Here is a 16,612-nt window from a genome sequence, read left to right as displayed (position 1 = left end):
GGTTTTTCGTCTTCGTCACACTCCTCCTCCCCAAGGGTAATAAATGGATTTCTGAGCTTTCTGAAACTAAGACTTGTCTCATTTTGTTGCCATGCCCAGCACCAGCAGCTGCACCCTCCCTGGACACGATGAACTCTGTTGCAATGTGTGGGAAATGTGGGCAGCCAGTGAGGACAGCACGACCAGCACCCCATAATTCCCCCCCTGAGCGCTTCACCTTGTGGGACCCCATCTGAAAAAGACTCAAGACCACCACGGCAAGAGGCCAGGTAGAGAGTGACCTTAAAATCATGGGGGTAAAACTTATGGGGAGGGGAATTCCCAGTAAGGGAACCAGCTGATGGGACTGACATTTACCATCACTCAGCGAGACATTTAAGAACAATTTTAAGTTTTTTTGTCTTTCATGTGCAACACAACATCCCGTGAGCTGGCACCCCCACTCTCAGCCCTGGCACATCCCCAGGGATGGGGATGAGTCAGTGGGAGTGACAGACTCTGAGTCAGAGGTGATGGACAAAGCCTCAGGGGATGCTGACACATCCTGCCAGGATTGTGGGATCCTGCAGGGCAGGGTGACCCTGATGCCCTGGAATGGCCACCTAGAGCAGAGGCGGGACAGAGCTGGGAGGATAAAATGGCTATTTATTAAATGGGTATTTAAAATGGGTATTTATTAATCCAACAGACTGGGCTGCCAAAAGCCTCCCAGAAGCTGCACCCAAGATGGACAATGGTCACGAGTTTTTCAGACAATTTTAAGTTTGCTCTATTTACATATCAGAAGTTAATTGCCCAATTACTGCTTCAGGTAATGAAGGCACATCCCCCCATTTTTCTCCTCTTCAATTCATTTTTGTTTATCTTTTTCAGACCTGAGGCTGTGATGGTGCCCTTGGAACAGCCTGACCACACTGTGAACAGAGCCCTACTATATAGAGCTCAGAGTTATACCCTAGTGCAGTACAGGAGCTGAAAAATATAAAAGCTAAAAACATAAGGCATCAGGGGGTCAGCCCAGGGATCTGCCACCTGAGATGGGACAAATTTCCTAGAGGCATCCTGGTGGGTAGTGGAGCCAACCAAGGTGTTTCTCATGCGGGGCTCCCCCATGTGTGTGTGCTAACAAAGCAGACAGAGTTTTCAGGGTGTTATTTACAAGGTATAGGTTTGGAAAGGTCAGCTGAAGCAGCAGGAGAAGCCTCTCTGCGCTGCTTTACACATGGTGTAGCCAAGGAAACAGGTCCCTGGAGTGGAAAATGGGAGATCTGAGGCTGATGCACAGCCCCAGGCAATCGACCCTTTGCAAGTCACCTTGTAAAGAGACATCACAACATTCCTGCCAAAGTCCTCAGGACCCTGCAGCCTCCAGTTCACTGACAGCAACCCAAACCCTCAGAGCAGAGCTGGGGTCCCTGCAGCAGTGTCACATCAGGGACACCCAAACCACCCCTGGGCAGCACAGCACAACCTGGGCGCTGGATGAGCCCCCCCAAGGTCAGGGCAGCACAAAGCCTGGCATTTCCAGCACCACCCAGGTGGGAAGCTCTGGAAAGTTCTTTGTTCACAGCCTGGGAAGAGCCAGGGATCAGCAGCTGGAGCAGAGACACAGACCCTCACACAGGACCCTGCTGCTCCCCTGCTCAAACCTAAAGCCCAAGCCAGAACCTCAGAATCACCCAAACATAGTTCATGATTTGAGCTCACCCAAAATCAGCAGCACAGGGACAAAACCCCATTCCTAGGCACCAAAAGCAGCCTTACCCACACCCAGATGTGTCTGCCCAACACAGCTGTTACCCACAGGGTCTTTTCCTTCCTTCTTTTCCCTCAGCTAAAGCAGAAACTGTCCCTGGACTCAAATCCTGGCTTCAAGTCCTGATCCTGCAGCTTCACAGCACTCAGCTCCATGGAGCTGCTTTTCAGCTTCATGGTGTCCTTTAAAACAACCCTTCCTGCCAGCTCAGGGTCTGAACTCTCCATCTGCCCCCTACAGCACCCAGACGGATTCAAACACACAACTGCCCCTGGCAGAGGCTCTGGATCCATCGGAGCTGCTTCAGCACATGTGGGTCACTCCATCCTGTGTGTGTGCTGGGCAGGTTTGGTGCTCTCCCTGGCACTGCCAGGAATCAGGCACCCAGAAAATACCCAGAAAACACCCAAAAACGCCCCAAAAAATGCCCAGAAAACACCCAGAAAAATTCCAAAAAACACCCAGAAAATACGCAGAAACCCCTCAAAAAACACTCAAAAGACACCCAGAAAACACCCCAAAACACTCAATCAGAAAACACTCAAAAATAGCCAAAAAACAGCCAAAACACCCAGAAAACACCCCCAAAATTCCAAAAAACACCCAGAAACCATTCAAAAAACACCCCAAAAACACTCAGAAAACACCCAGAAACTGCTCAAAAAACAACTAAAAAACACCCAAAAAACACCCTGAAAACACACATAAAACACCCAAAAACCACTCAAAAACACCCAGGAAACACCCCAAAAAACACCCCAAAGACCACCCAGCACACGCCCCTGCCCCCCAAACCCCCCATGTCAGCTTCTCTTATCAGCAAGGCCTGTGACACCAAGGCTCCTCCATCACCACGAGCAAGATGTGGAAGCACAAAACCCTGGAAAGACAAAAGCATCTGAAAGAAATAAAGAACCCACATCCTGCAGTCTTGGGGAGGAGAGGAGAAAGTGCTGCAGGCAGGCAGGCAGTGCCAGCTGGCAGGGCTGGGCTGTGGCATTGACAGATGCTGGCTCAGGCTGGGAGGCTGTGGAGAGAGAATCCAGCTTTGGGAAGAGTAATTTCAGAATATTTGGATCAATTCTTTCATTAGCCACACCAGAGCGTGCCTACACCTCTGTGTCTTGACCCAATAGGGTTCTGAAACAAATCAGGCAACAGAAGCACCAAATTATGAATATTTGTGTGCTCCAATGTGCCAGAGACCAAACTTGGGTTGTGTTGATAATATGGTTTAATTTTCCAGGCCGAGCAGGCAGCAGTGAAATGCAAACCCAGCATTATTTCCACAGCCTTGAGTTACATCATGGCCAAAGCTGCGACCTGGAGATGCTGCGGAGCTCAGGGCAGGCTCCCCCTCAAAAAACACCCAAAAAACACCCACTGCATCCATCACCCACACTGATCCCCTGCCAAACTGGCATCACTGGAAACCAGAATTTCCTTCAGTTTATAATGTACCTGATACTGATATAATAAAAAAATTAATGCAGATCTGTTTATGCAGCACTGACTTCACATGGGGGGGGGGGAAAAATCTTCATTTTGGTACAAGAAAGGCATTTTTTTACAGGGAGAACAATCAGCCACTGGAACAAGCTCCCCAGGGACATGGTACAGTCCCACTGTTAGAGGTTTTCAGGGTGTAATTGAGCGCTGTGCTAGATAATCTCATTTAGGCTCCCTTTCCCACAAAAGGCTGGGCCAGGTGATCTTTTGGCATCCTTTCCAACCTGGGCTGTCATTCCACGAGAAAAAAACCCCACACTCTCAGATTTATTGTGTGATTATTTGCTTGTAAAACTAATGCATTTTATTCACCTGTAAACCCCTGCCCATTCTCCCCTCCCTCAAGCCACAATCCAGAGCTGTTTATAAGTCTCTAACAACACTCTTGGCATCAGCAACCCAAAACTGAATTAAACCTCACACTGCAGGGATATTTCACTTCACCTGCAGCTCAGGCTCACAGGTGTCCCATGGCAGGGAAGCAGCACCTGGTTAATCAGGATAAATCAATTTAACCACAGAGCCATGTCCTGCTCAGCCATGAGGAAACTGAGTTTTCAGTGTTGGTGCTTAGGAAGGGAGAAGCTGCTCTTGCAAACAGACGCTGCTGGGAAGAAACAAGGCTAAAGCTCAAGAAATTTCTTTAAAATGGGTCAGGATGCACGGATATTGGTTGGGCACACACATAAAGGGTGCTGTCTCCATCAGCTGTCCAGAGAAGCCACCAAGCCCAGGTGGAACAGCCCCAGATCCCACCCACAGCCCTGTGTCAGGGATTCTCCTCACTGCAGTGCCAGAACAGCTCCCAGCTGCAATTCTGCAACCCCTTCACTGCCAGGGAGTTTGAGCAGAGACCCAAACAGCAGATCCTCACCCAAAATAAAGGGGAATGGCAGCACAAACCCCTTTTCCTGAAGGCTTACAGAACATCAGAGGCAGAGCAAGGAATTCTCCCTACCTCCTAACATGGGGATGCCACAGAGCCCTGAGCCCAGCACAGCACTTCCCTCTAACAAATCCCTCTGTCCACGAGTTCCAGCTGCAAGGAAAAGCCAACAGGACACAGATATTGTGCTTCTGAGATCATTAAGGCAACACAAGACATGTGTTGACCCAGACATACTTCCCTAGCTACGTACTCGCTCCTACTCAGCATTATGGTATGCTGGACCTTGGAAGAGCCCTGACTCGCATGAGAAATGTCCTCCCTCACCCCAGCAGCATGGGAATCGCCTTGCTGGGAGGCTCCAAGTCATCCAGCAAAGATAAAAATCTGCAGAGGAGCTCCAGGCCAAGCTGAGCAGAGCGGTGTCGAGCAGCGTTACCTGAGCTGTCAGGCCAGGGATGAGTTGTGCCCCACAGTGGGACCATATTTAATGGAGATGAGCAGAATTTCCAGCAGATTTAAGAGCAGACATCAGGAAATGGATCATGCTTCATACCTTGACGTGCCTCAGACAAGTGGGGGAATGCATCTGCTGGCCAGGCAGCCAAAGGGGCTGGGAGCAGCACAGAGCCTGGAGAGGCAGCTCCAGAGCCCCAAAAACCCCAAACCCTTCCCTGAGAGACCTTCTGCTCACTAAGACAGGACCTGCAGCCAGCACAGGGTGCTACAGAACATGTGGGGTGAGGCACAGGTGGTTTCTACAGGGCACTGCAGCAAGGGATGGGGTCAGCACCAGGCAGGGACGCACTGACAGCAAAGTGAGGGTTAAACACACCCAGGAAGGTGTCCCTGAGTGCCAGGGCTGGGTGAGTGCAGTGGGATCTCACAGGAGGTGGAACCATGTGTAAATGCACAGCCTGGGGTCCCACATGTTCTCAAAAGAGAAAGGAAAATGTCTGGCAAATAAGGTGTACGCTGTGAGAAGGCACTAAACAGAGACATGTCAGGCTTTTATCAGCCATTTCCTAGGGACACTGAGAAACCTGAGACAGGAAAAATAGCTGAAGCCATCAGAAGCAACCTCAGCCCCTCTGCCCTGACACACACCTTTAGAATATTAACTTTTATTTAAAAAACGAAGGAACAAGTACATCCCTCACATCTCCAGGAATGACAACCAGCACGCTGCTTTCCTTTCCTCTTTCTCAGTTCAGGCATGTGGTGCTTCCCAGGCAGCTCTGAGAATATCAAAGATGTTTTGTTGTGACCACCCAGCCCCTGCAAACCACAGCCTGCAATCAGGGGCTGTGTCCCTGCTGCTCAGGATGATGGATAATATAATATAATATAATATAATATAATATAATATAATATAATATAATATAATATAATATAATATAATATAATATAATATAATATAATATAATATAATATAATATAATATAATAATATAATATAATAATAATAATAAAAATTGCACATAATAAACATAGCTGCAGTGGATGTAAATGAAAGGTTCAGTGATCACCAATGGGTTAATTAACTCTTTCTTTTCTTTCTAGGCCACTCCAGCCCCCATGCCTGGCTCTGCCCAACACGTGCCACTCACTGAAGTCACATATTCAGATCACATATCCACCATCACCTGTTAACTCTTCAAATGAACTTTCCCAGTGCAATTTTAAAATGTATAATTTCACAGGGAGATCACACATCACTGCTGCACCCATCCTCACACAGCAGCAACCAAACCCTCTCTGCTCAAGGACATGCAGGCCTTTCCTTTTCTTCTAAGAAAAGGCAAAAAGCCCCGCGGCATTGACAATTAAAGCTTTGTAGAGAGATCCGAGCCAGCCAAAGGGGGAAAAGGCCGCTAGGGAAAGACAGGAGAGCCATCTCCAGGCCACTGCCACCAGCGCAGCCTGGCACGGAGGGACAGAGCCCAGAGCTCCCAGCCCCAAACCAGAAACAATCCCATCCAGAGCTGGTGCTGCTCATGCTCTCATCGCTCTCAGAAATGTGTGAGAAATGAGTTAACTGGGCTAGGAGACACAAACAGGTTCTGTGAGATTGTGTTCCTTCTGCCAGCAGCCACAGGTGTCACCTGAGACTGGCACCTTGTCACAGAGCAGGCAGCCCCACAGCTGGCACTGAAGCTGGCACAGCCCTGCAGCATCACCTCACACCCCCCTGAAGGTGTTTGCCATCCCCTGGGATGGGACATGGCGGTCTCTGGACACAGGACAGCCCAGGGGACAAGCCCAGCCCAGCAGCTGTGGGAAAACAGACCCCAAAGAAGAGTTTAGGAGCAGATCCCACCCGCCCTGGAGTGCCCTCATGCCACCCTGCAGCCCCATGCTGGGCTCAGGATCAGCTCTCCCCGCCCACAGCACTAATTGAAAGCATGTTCAGGGCCAGGGCAGTGACTGGGACCGGGCCCCCAGCGTGGCACGGATCTGTTTTAATCCAAACCATCACAGGCAGGGCCCAGCGTCCCTGCAGGCTGGGACTGAGCTCTGCTCCCCTCCTGCAGCAGGGCCAGGGCCCCTGGCACCCCCAGAGCACCCCAGCAGGAGCAGGGGGAGCTGGGCTCGGCCTGAGCACCTACTCTGGGCCATGGATCTGAGAGACAGCCTGGAGATATCAGCATAACAGAACCACCTGCGTTGGAAAAGACACCTAAAATCATCCATTCCAAACATTGTTTGCCATTTCTGTGCCCAGAATCTCTTCCAGAACACTTTTGCCACACATTTGGAAGGTTTGTCCTTCCCTGCAGCTGAGCAGCTCTGCCTGCCTGTGCTGACTCCTTCAAGCAGGGCCCTGTGAGCAGATCACAGACCAGACCTTCAGGCCATCCATTTCCCCATCCCACAGCTCATGCCAAAGTCACGGATCATAAACACCACCAGGATGCTCTGCACCTTTCCAAGGTCCCACACAGCTGCTGAGTGAGGGCAGAGCAGTTCTGTTCATCATCCTGGCAGCCTCCTCAGCTGAAGGAGGGCACACACCACATGTATGTACACCTGGCCTAGGCCACCAGGCCCAGCCACATGCCATCCCTGCTCACAGCAGGGAAAACCAGTGGAAAACCAGTGGAAAACCAGTTCCAGATACACTTGGACACAGTTTTGTTGTTTTTTTTTTTTTTTTTTGCAAATATTGCTGCAGGGCATTAGCAAGAGCTCCTGCACCTTTGCACAAAGATGCCCTGGGAGCAGTGACAGCCAGCCCAGGCACCAGGGCTCTGTGCCCCTTGCACAACCAACAGCCTGAGGGCTCAGAGATCCCCATCTTGGTGCTCCTTCCAAACAAAAAACCCTGGATCACACCACCAGGGAATCCCATTTCTCCCCAGTGCTGCCCAGCACCTCTGTGAGGAGGAACTGGCCCCAGCACTGCAGCAGGGATGGGATCACACCCCTGTCACCCCCTCCTGTCCCTGCCCAGTGGCACAGGCTCCCAGTCCAAAGCTGCTGAAGCTCAGGCAGCTCTCAGGAATGCTTTGAAGTGGCTCAGAGCAGAAAGCACAAGCAGCAGAGAGGGACAGAGGGCTGAGGAGGTGCCAGCAGCGCTCTGAGCGCAGGATGCTCCTGCAGGTAAATCCTCACCCAGGGGCTCTCAGCACATCCCTGCAAGGGGCCACCCGTGGGAACAGACTTCCCTGGCCACAGCCTGGCTCCACCCTGGCTCCAGAGCTTCCTCTGGTCGCTGTGGTTTCCCTCCCAGCAGCGATGGGCACACCCAGGATGAGTCCCTTGTGCCCTGGGGTGGCACGGAGGAGGGACACCCCAGATCTGCCAGCCTGGGCACTGCCACCCCTCCCTCAGCTGCCCTGCTCACAGGGGGACACCAGGCAGCCTGTGCCCTGTCCCTGCCACCAGGAACCAGCAGCCACAGCCACCCTGGGCAGCTGAGGGCAGCAATGCCACCACCCCCAGCAGCTGCCCGGACCTGGGAGCAGCTCTTGGAGGCGCTCAGACATGCACCACGGGGTGGGAATTGTGGGGAAAGCGGGGAATTAAATGGAGTTATTCATGTTGTTCATCGCTCTGCCTCTGCCCCCACACACAACCAGCAAGGTGAAGCCCAGCAGAGAGCAGGTCTGGAAGAAACAGGGAGCAGTCTTTGGGAGAAGCAGGGAGCAGCTCTGGAGTAAGCATGTAGCAGCTCTGGAATAAGCAGGGAGCAGCCCTGGAAAAGGCTCTGAAATATTCAGGGAGCAGGTCTGGAAGAAGCAGGGAGCAACCCTGGAATAAGCATGGAGCAGCTCTGGAAAAAACAGGGAGCAGCCCTGGGAGAAAGAGGGAACAGTCCTGGAACAAGCAGGGAGCAGCCCTGGAAGGAGCAGGGAACAATCCTGGAATGAGCAGGGAACAGCTCTGGAATGAGCAGGGAACAGCTCTGGAATGAGCAGGGAGCAACCCTGGAATAATTGGGGAGCAACTCCGGAAGAAGCAGAGAGCAGCTGTGGAAAAAGCAGGGAGAAGTCCTGGAAGAAGCAGGGAGTAGCTCTGGAATAATCAGGGAGCAAGCCCGGGAGAAGCAGGGAGCAGCCCTGGAACACTCAGGGAGCAGCCCTGGAACACTCAGGGAACAGTCCTGGAATAACCAAGGAGCAGCAATGGAACACGCCGGCAGCCCCTGCCCAGCCCGGCAGGACTGGGAGGGCAAAAACGCCGGGAGGATACTTTGGCAAGCAGCAAAATCTCCGCCACAGACACACAGACAGACACACAGACACACAGCCACGCAGCCAGGAGCCAACCTTCAGAGCAGAAGCGCGTCTCCATGCCAAGAGCTCGGTGATTTTCCTTCCTGCCCGTGCCCGGCTCTGAGCTCTGAGCTCACAGGCTCAGCATTCATCCCCCCGCGCACATGGGAGCCCAGGGGGGGAGAGAGAGGCACTCAAATGAAATCCAGACCTAGAAAGCAATCTCTGCTTCCCCCTCTTTGCTTTTCCCCCCTTAGCCCCCCTCCTGGCTTCTGCTGGAATCACCGTCTGTCTCCAGGGTTCAGGAGGATGGGAAAAAAAAAGGAAAAAAAAAAAAAAAAAAGAAAAAATGCAGAAGGGAAGCATTGCAGGGAAAAAAAAAAAAAAAAGGAAATAAATAAAGGAATCGGCTGAAATCCACCCGGAGCTGGGCTGCTCTTCTGAAAGTACAGAAGCTGCTGGAAAGGTAGGAGGGCAGGGGCAGAGTATAACATAGTAAAAGATCAATAGCCTACCTGAAATCCGGTCCCTCTCCATTACTACGGGATATATTTAGCATCCGCGTGTCACGGCCGTCCCTTTTTTCGGTGGCGTCCCCTTCTTTCCCCCACTCTCCCTCCCTCCTTGCCTTGCCTCCTCCTCCTCCTCTTCCAAAAAAAGCTCTTTGTCTGGTCTAATTTCTTCAATCTGTTGCAATCATGAATGCATCCAAATTACCACATTTCCATGTGCTGATCATATGTTTGTGCTCCAAACTGAAGTAGCTTTGTCTCTTTGAAATGAAACAGAAGAGTAAGGGAGAAAGAGAAAGGAGGAAGAAGAAAGGAAAAGAGGGTACATGACCCGAAAAATCCTGTAACTCCCTGGAATACTCCAGCAGGCGCAGGAAAACTGGAAATCCCGAGTCCTCTGTAAAACAGTCTTAAAGCTACAGCGTGCGAGTGTCCGGGGGAACGCTCCAGCCGCCACAGCTCCCTCTTAATATCCACCAGGAGATGCTTAAGGAACTTGGCTCCTCACAACAACACAGCCAACAACTCATCCAGCTTCTCAAATCTCTCCCCACTTCCCCAGCCTTATTTTCCTGCTATTTCCTCTATCCCCTCCTCCTTCCTTGGCTCCAGCGTTTTAAAAGCGCGCAGATCCCGCACGCTCCCCCCCTTTTTTTTTTTTCTTTTTTTTTGCCAGGTCTGAAGTTTCGATTCATGCATAAACTATTCGGCTGATGAGGGCTGACTTCATTCCAAGCTCAGCATCACGGGGCTGCTGCTGCTGCTGCTGCTACCAGGCAGGACCCGGCTCTGGCATTCCCTGTGCAACCCCTCGGGGGCTGCCCTGGCAGCGTTTCTGCCTCCTCCCCACGGCCTGGCAGCGAGCAGCAGGATTTCCCAGCCTGCCAGAAGCCATAGTGGAAGTCTCTAGCCCGGGCAGGAGCTCTCAGATCTCTCCCCGGAGGTTTGAGAGCGGGTTTGGCTGCTGGAGATGCCCGGGCAGGGGAGCAGCGCAGCCCGGTGCCCGCTGCTGCTGTGCCCGGAGGGATGGAGGGATGGAGGGATGCAGAGATGGGCTGGCCCACATGGAAATTTCCGAGCCTGCCAGAAGTGATAGTGGAAGTCTATGGCCCGGGCAGGAGCTCTCAGATCTCTCCCCGGAGGTTTGAGAGCGGGTTTGGCTGCTGGAGATGCCCGGGCAGGGGAGCAGAGCAGCCCGGTGCCCGCTGCTGCTGTGCCCACAGGGATGGAGGGATGGATGAGGGGATGCAGAGATGGGCAGACCCGCATGGAAATTTCCCCTTGGCTCAGGTGTGAGCATCTCCAGCAGGGGCTGCCCTCTGCCCAAACACCCTGAACAACCTTCCTGAGCCATCCCACACTGATTCCTGTTGATAATCACAGAATGACCAGGTTGGAAGAGATCTCAAAGACCATCGAGTCCAACCCAGCCCCAGCACCTCAACTCAACCCTGGCACCCAGTGCCACATCCAGGCTTTGTTAAACACACCCAGGGATGGGGACTCCACCACCTCCCTGAGCAGCCATTCCAGAACTTTATCACTCTTTCTGTGAAAAACTTTTTCCTGATATCCAACCTGTATTTCCCTTGGTGCAGCTTGATCACTCAGCTGTGCAAGGGCACAGCCTCCATCCCCAGAGCTGGCAAAGAAATCATTCAACCCCCATGCTGGAGCAATGCTGGGAGGGAAGGCACAGCTGTTCCACCAGGCCAGGTGTGCTGACAGGACCCTTGTGTGATCAGCATGGTCCAAGTGACAGTTTTTGCTCCAAAACCCTCACAAGTTCACATAGAAACACCCAAGCGTGACAGCTGTGACACAGCCTGGCACTGCTCTGATGCCATGGGCAGAAGGACAGGTTATTTATTGCCCAGCTGGATGAATAAACCTCCAAGAAAACACTCCAGGCACTACAGAACCTGCTGAAACCTTTGGGCAGCCTGGCCTTTCTGCCCAAAGTAAGGACAGTCAGGACATTCTATCACTGAGGATTTGTCCCATTCTGCAGTTTCAGCATCCCCAAACCAGAGGGAGGAACACAGCCAGCACCCAGCTGTGGGGTCAGCCCAGCTCCAAGCCCTGCACATCCCAGGGATGGGGATGGGAGGCAGCCCAAGGTAGCTCAGTCCTGGAAGGTTCTCTCCAATGTCTCTCTCTCCTCCAGCAGAGAACTCAGATTCCTCCCCAAATCCTGCTCATTTGCTAGCAGAGCTCTGCATGTTGCTGCTGCCAGAGCCCAAGGCACTGGAGGGGACAATGAGCAATGTTTTCCCACTGACAGGCTCATAGAACATTTCCTGCATCACATCTCAAAGGTGCAGAACACAAAGCAAGGACACAGGGGAGCTGCAGCACAAACCCCACTGCCCTGCCTGCACCAAGCAGCCCCATGGCTGAGGCTGGAGAGGAAGGGAAAAACCCTGGGGAAGGATGGAGAGAGGAAGGAGGTGAATGGAAAGGAAGAAAGGATGGGGGCAGTGCTCATTTTAACCTCCAGACTTTAACCCATCGAGACCCAGGTGGCTGGGAAGGATAAAAGCACCTTTATTTGCAGGAGGCACTCAGGGAAGTGAACCCAAACTGTGCTTAATGCAATTGAACTTGAAATGCACAAAACCTCCAGGTAGCTGCTCTCATTCAGACCCGGAGTGCTCATGCAAATTTTAATGGATTCACTTTAAAGGTGCAGTGCTCACAAAGCACTAAAAGGTAAATAATGGGGTGCCTGTGATTGAGAGAGGGGTACCCCGTGCTGGTGATGTCAACATGGGGTTTTGTTCCCCTCAGAGGTGTGTTTCCAGGGCTGTGAATTCCCCATTTTTCTTAGTTTTGGAGAAGCTTCTCAAATGTCTGTTCAAATGGGTGTTCAGTGGTCTGTGCACTGTACAAGTGTACACAGGGAAAGCAAATACACGTTCCATTTTCCAGCAGTAGGGTGCAGTGGGTTTTGTTCTACAAAAATTGTCAATTACAGTCTCCCACAGCTGCTAAAGGCTGAGGGGAAGTGAAGCACACCCAGATTTTAGGAAGAGCACAGAGAACTCTCTGCCCTGGCCAGCTCTGCCTTCTTGGGGTTCAAACCCACCTGGGGCTAATTTTGGAAAAGCCACAAGGAGAGGGAGGATGCAGGAGAAACTTTAGGGAAACCACTGCTGCCTGGTGCAAAAACAAGGCCAATTTCCATGTGCAAACAGTGCTGAGACACTCCTGGGGCAGAGCCCTGCTTGGGGGCTGCCACGGGCTGCACACGTTTTCCCTCCCAGCTTTGGACGTGGCAGCCTGCAGGAAGCACTGCCAGGTGCACAGAAAGCAAGGAAGGAAATCACAAAAAAAGAAAGTTGAGCAAGGCCTGTGCCAGGCTCAGCTGGAGCTCTCTCTGTCACACAGCTCTGCCAGGCCAGGGCAGAGATAAGCAGGGACAGAGCCCATGGCACAGAGCCCAGGGCAGCCAGGAGGGGCTGCAGGACAATTGTCACTGTCACCAGCCCCAGCAGGGACACAGACACCTGCAGGAGCTCAGGTAGATCCGATTTGCTGCTCCTTGTCTGCCTCTCCAGGTTTATGCTGGGATTATGTTCCTGGTGCATTTAATTTGAGCTGTTTTCTTTCTTGCCTTTCATGCAGTCCCTCAATCACAGCTGACCACTTCCACCTGTGGGAAATGGATTTGTAGAGAGTTTTAAAAGTTTAATGAAAGGTTATATATAGAACCTTTTAATATAACCTTTATACATGTGTGTGTGTGTATATATATATATATAATATATTATATATTATATATATAATTTTTATATAATTTATATATTCATATATAAAATGTATATATATAATTCACATAAAGATAAAAATATATTTATATACAAATTAAAATAAATATAAAATATATTTATATATTTATATAATATATAAGATATATAAATTAATATTTAAATAAATTCTATATAATTTATATATTATGTTATATATAAATTTCATATATAAATTATATATATAATGTACTGTATGTAATTTACTAATTTATCGCTATGTAAATTTTGAGATAAGAAATGTTGATTTAAAAATGTCACAAAAGAGGATAGATATTGTTGAGAGAGAAATGGAGTTAGAAAAAAGTTTTAAAGGATAGTTTAGTAAATAAGATGAGATATTTTAGAGAAATAGAATTATGAATTCTATTTCTCTAAATAGAGAAATAGAATTATGAAAAATAGAATGGGAATAGAAATAGAGAAATAGAATATAGAGAATAGAATAGGGGAATAGAAATATGTATTGTAAGATTTACAAAGAGTAGTTTTGGGTGATTAGTTTTAAGTTACTTTTATATATTGTGGTAAAAAGTTGATAGGTTAAGAAACATTTATAGTTTTTTGTAATTAGGAAAAAGGTGTTTTTTAAGAACTCTCTACAAATCCATTCCCACACCACCAGGGTTTCAGCACTGGAGAGGATGAATGCTGCAAGCCCAGTCAGGGATCAGAAATTCAGCACTGGGAAAACTGCAGGAAGCAGCCAGAGCAGCCAAAGGGCCTGGAGAGGCAGGAAAATGGGGATCCAGCTGGTTCTTTACAGGTTATCTCAGTAAATGGGGATCCAGCTGGTTCTTTACAGGTTATCTCAGAAAATGGGGGTTCAGCTGGTTCTTTACAGGTTATCTCAGAAAATGGGGATCCAGCTGGTTCTTTACAGGTTATCTCATAAAATGGGGATTCAGCTGGTTCTTTAGAGGTTATCTCAGAAAATGGGGATTCAGCTGGTTCTTTACAGGTTATCTCAGAAAATGGGGATCCAGCTGGTTCTTTACAGGTTATCTCATAAAATGGGGATTCAGCTGGTTCTTTACAGGTTATCTCAGAAAATGGGGATCCAGCTGGTTCTTTACAGGTTATCTCATAAAATGGGGATTCAGCTGGTTCTTTACAGGTTATCTCATAAAATGGGGATCCAGCTGGTTCTTTACAGGTTATCTCAGAAAATGGGGGTTCAGCTGGTTCTTTACAGGTTATCTCAGAAAATGGGGATTCAGCTGGTTCTTGTACAGGTTATCTCAGTAAATGGTGATCCAGCTGGTTCTTTACAGGTTATCTCAGAAGATGGGGATTCAGCTGGTTCTTTACAGGTTATCTCAGAAAATGGGGGTTCAGCTGGTTCTTTACAGGTTATCTCAGAAGATGGGGATTCAGCTGGTTCTTTACAGGTTATCTCAGAAAATGGGGATTCAGCTGGTTCTTTACAGGTTATCTCAGCTATCTCAGCTTGCTGGATATCTGGGAGGAGAGCACATAGGGAGGACAGTGTGGCAGAGCACAGCATTCCTAAATCAAATTATGTTTAGTGAAGCATTTTCACATGAGGAAATACAGGTCCAATCAAGTGCTCCAACTCAATCAAGTGTTACTCCATTATATTCACTCTGTGCTTTTACCCCCAGGCTGCACTGAGGCAGCAATGAGAGTATCTGAGCCTCCATGGACTGTTAGCTCTAAAAACCTTTCTTTTTACATTTTTATGAGCCTTGAGGATGAGGAAGAAAGAAAACATTGGCTAAAGCTGCCCTTTCCATTTGGGAAAAATTTAAAATCGAACCAAGGGGATGCTCCTCTTTCCAAGGGAGGCACTCACACTCTCAGTGCTGCTGCCCTGCTCTTTGCCAGGTGTTTCTTTGCCTCCTCACTCCATCCCCTCTCCCAGCTCTCAGCTGCTCCCCATGTTCTACCAAGCACTATTTTGTGCCTCCCTGGCTATTTTTCTTACAAAAACCTCTATTTGCTCAACACAGGGGCACACAATTCACTCAGATCCTCCTGAGTTACTGCTTTCCTGAGCTAGAGAGCCCACCCAGGGCACAAATCTCATCACCACACAGAGCTGGGGTGGCAGCAGGACCTGGCCCCTCCTGCCCCAGCCCCACACAGCCCCTGAGATGATGCCCACAGAGTTTCCCCTGGAGGGATTTAACTTTAAGGGATTTATCTTTAAGGACAGTCCCCCTCCTCTGTGCTGGCTCTCAACCTCTCTGCCTGGAAGCCTCCAGCTGCTGGAAATCCCTCCCTGCTCACTCTTTAACACTCCTGAGCTGAACAATTAACAGCAGCTGGCAGGGCAGAGCGAGAGGAGAGGCAGGGCTGGGCACTCCTCACCCTCCTGGGACAGCAGGAGGAGTTTCAGATAAATATTAACTCTTCCACAATCCTCAGCTGATGTTCTCCTTCCTGGACCTCTCTCTCCTATTAGTTTTGCCTCTTGATCCTCTTTGAGAGCCCCAAATGTGATGTTAAACATTTCTATTTAAACCACACATCTATAATCTTAGTTCCATCATTCCATTTTGGGTGTTTTCTCCAGGGCCTCAGGTCAAATGTGCAGGAAGGGGTTAGTGCCTGTCAGCACAGAAAGTGTAAAATTCTCAGAAACCAGTGTCAGATCTATTGTCAGGGCTCTCAGGGCTTCCTCCAGAGATGGCTGGTGCTGAGGTGAGAAATAACCTTGCTCAAGGACTTCTGCTCCTGCCCTGGAGGAGCCACACTGCACTTCCACATTTCCTTTCCTCAGGGGAACCCTGTGCACCTTGTCAGTATCATCAACAAATCTGTGTCACACTCCAGGGCAGAAAATGGTTGTCTTAAAACACAGCCAGCAGCTGAAGCCCCCAAACATCACAGAGCATTGAAAACTGGCCATTGCAGAACCACTAAATGGGAATTCTGGGGATTTTAAGAATTCAGGTTCTTGCTGAATGGCAAGTGAGTGCTGTGGCAATCATTGTTTTACAAATAGGCAGCTGGGGTGGCAGAGAAATTGAACAAGCTGATGATGGATTAATTAATTAAACAAGTTGATGAGCTACCAAACCTTTTGGGAATGTCCATCCCAAGACATCAGAACACTTGGGGGGATTCCAGGATACAGCATCCCACCTGAGGTGCTTTTATTGAGGTAAAAAGCCAGAAAGTGAGGCAAAAATTCATGGCTGTGTTTTAACTAAATGGGAATTCTGGGGATTTTAAGGAGAATTCAGGTTCTTGCTGAGTGAGGAGTGCTGTAGCAATCATTGTTTTACAAATAGCCAGCTGGCATGGCAGGGAAATTAAACAAGCTGATGATGGATTAATTAATTCATTAAAGAAGTTGATGATGATCTGGAGCTACCAGACCTTCTGGGAATGTCCATCCCAGGACACCAGAACCCTCAGGGGGATTCCAGGATACAGCATGCCCCCTTAAGGTGC

At 49.6% G+C, this 16,612-nt stretch overlaps 1 protein-coding gene across 2 annotated transcripts in view; it reads right to left on the bottom strand.

Moving 5' to 3' along the window:
- SEPTIN9 (septin 9) overlaps positions 1–9,473 on the bottom strand; it is a 112,515-nt gene extending 103,042 nt beyond the window's left edge. The window contains exon 1 of one of the 2 annotated variants that reach the window (XM_058038966.1): positions 9,384–9,473. In XM_058038966.1, the coding sequence (XP_057894949.1) occupies positions 9,384–9,405 (22 nt within the window). In that variant the 5' untranslated portion in view covers positions 9,406–9,473. Of the gene's footprint in view, positions 1–8,922; positions 9,002–9,383 lie in introns of those variants that run through there. The other variant, XM_058038965.1, reaches the window with a different exon arrangement.
- Positions 9,474–16,612: the final 7,139 nt, after the last annotated feature.

This window comes from Melospiza georgiana, chromosome 21 (assembly GCF_028018845.1).
Source record: "Melospiza georgiana isolate bMelGeo1 chromosome 21, bMelGeo1.pri, whole genome shotgun sequence".
In the NCBI taxonomy this organism is placed as follows: domain Eukaryota; kingdom Metazoa; phylum Chordata; class Aves; order Passeriformes; family Passerellidae; genus Melospiza; species Melospiza georgiana.
This window is presented reverse-complemented; position numbering and strand designations above follow the sequence as displayed.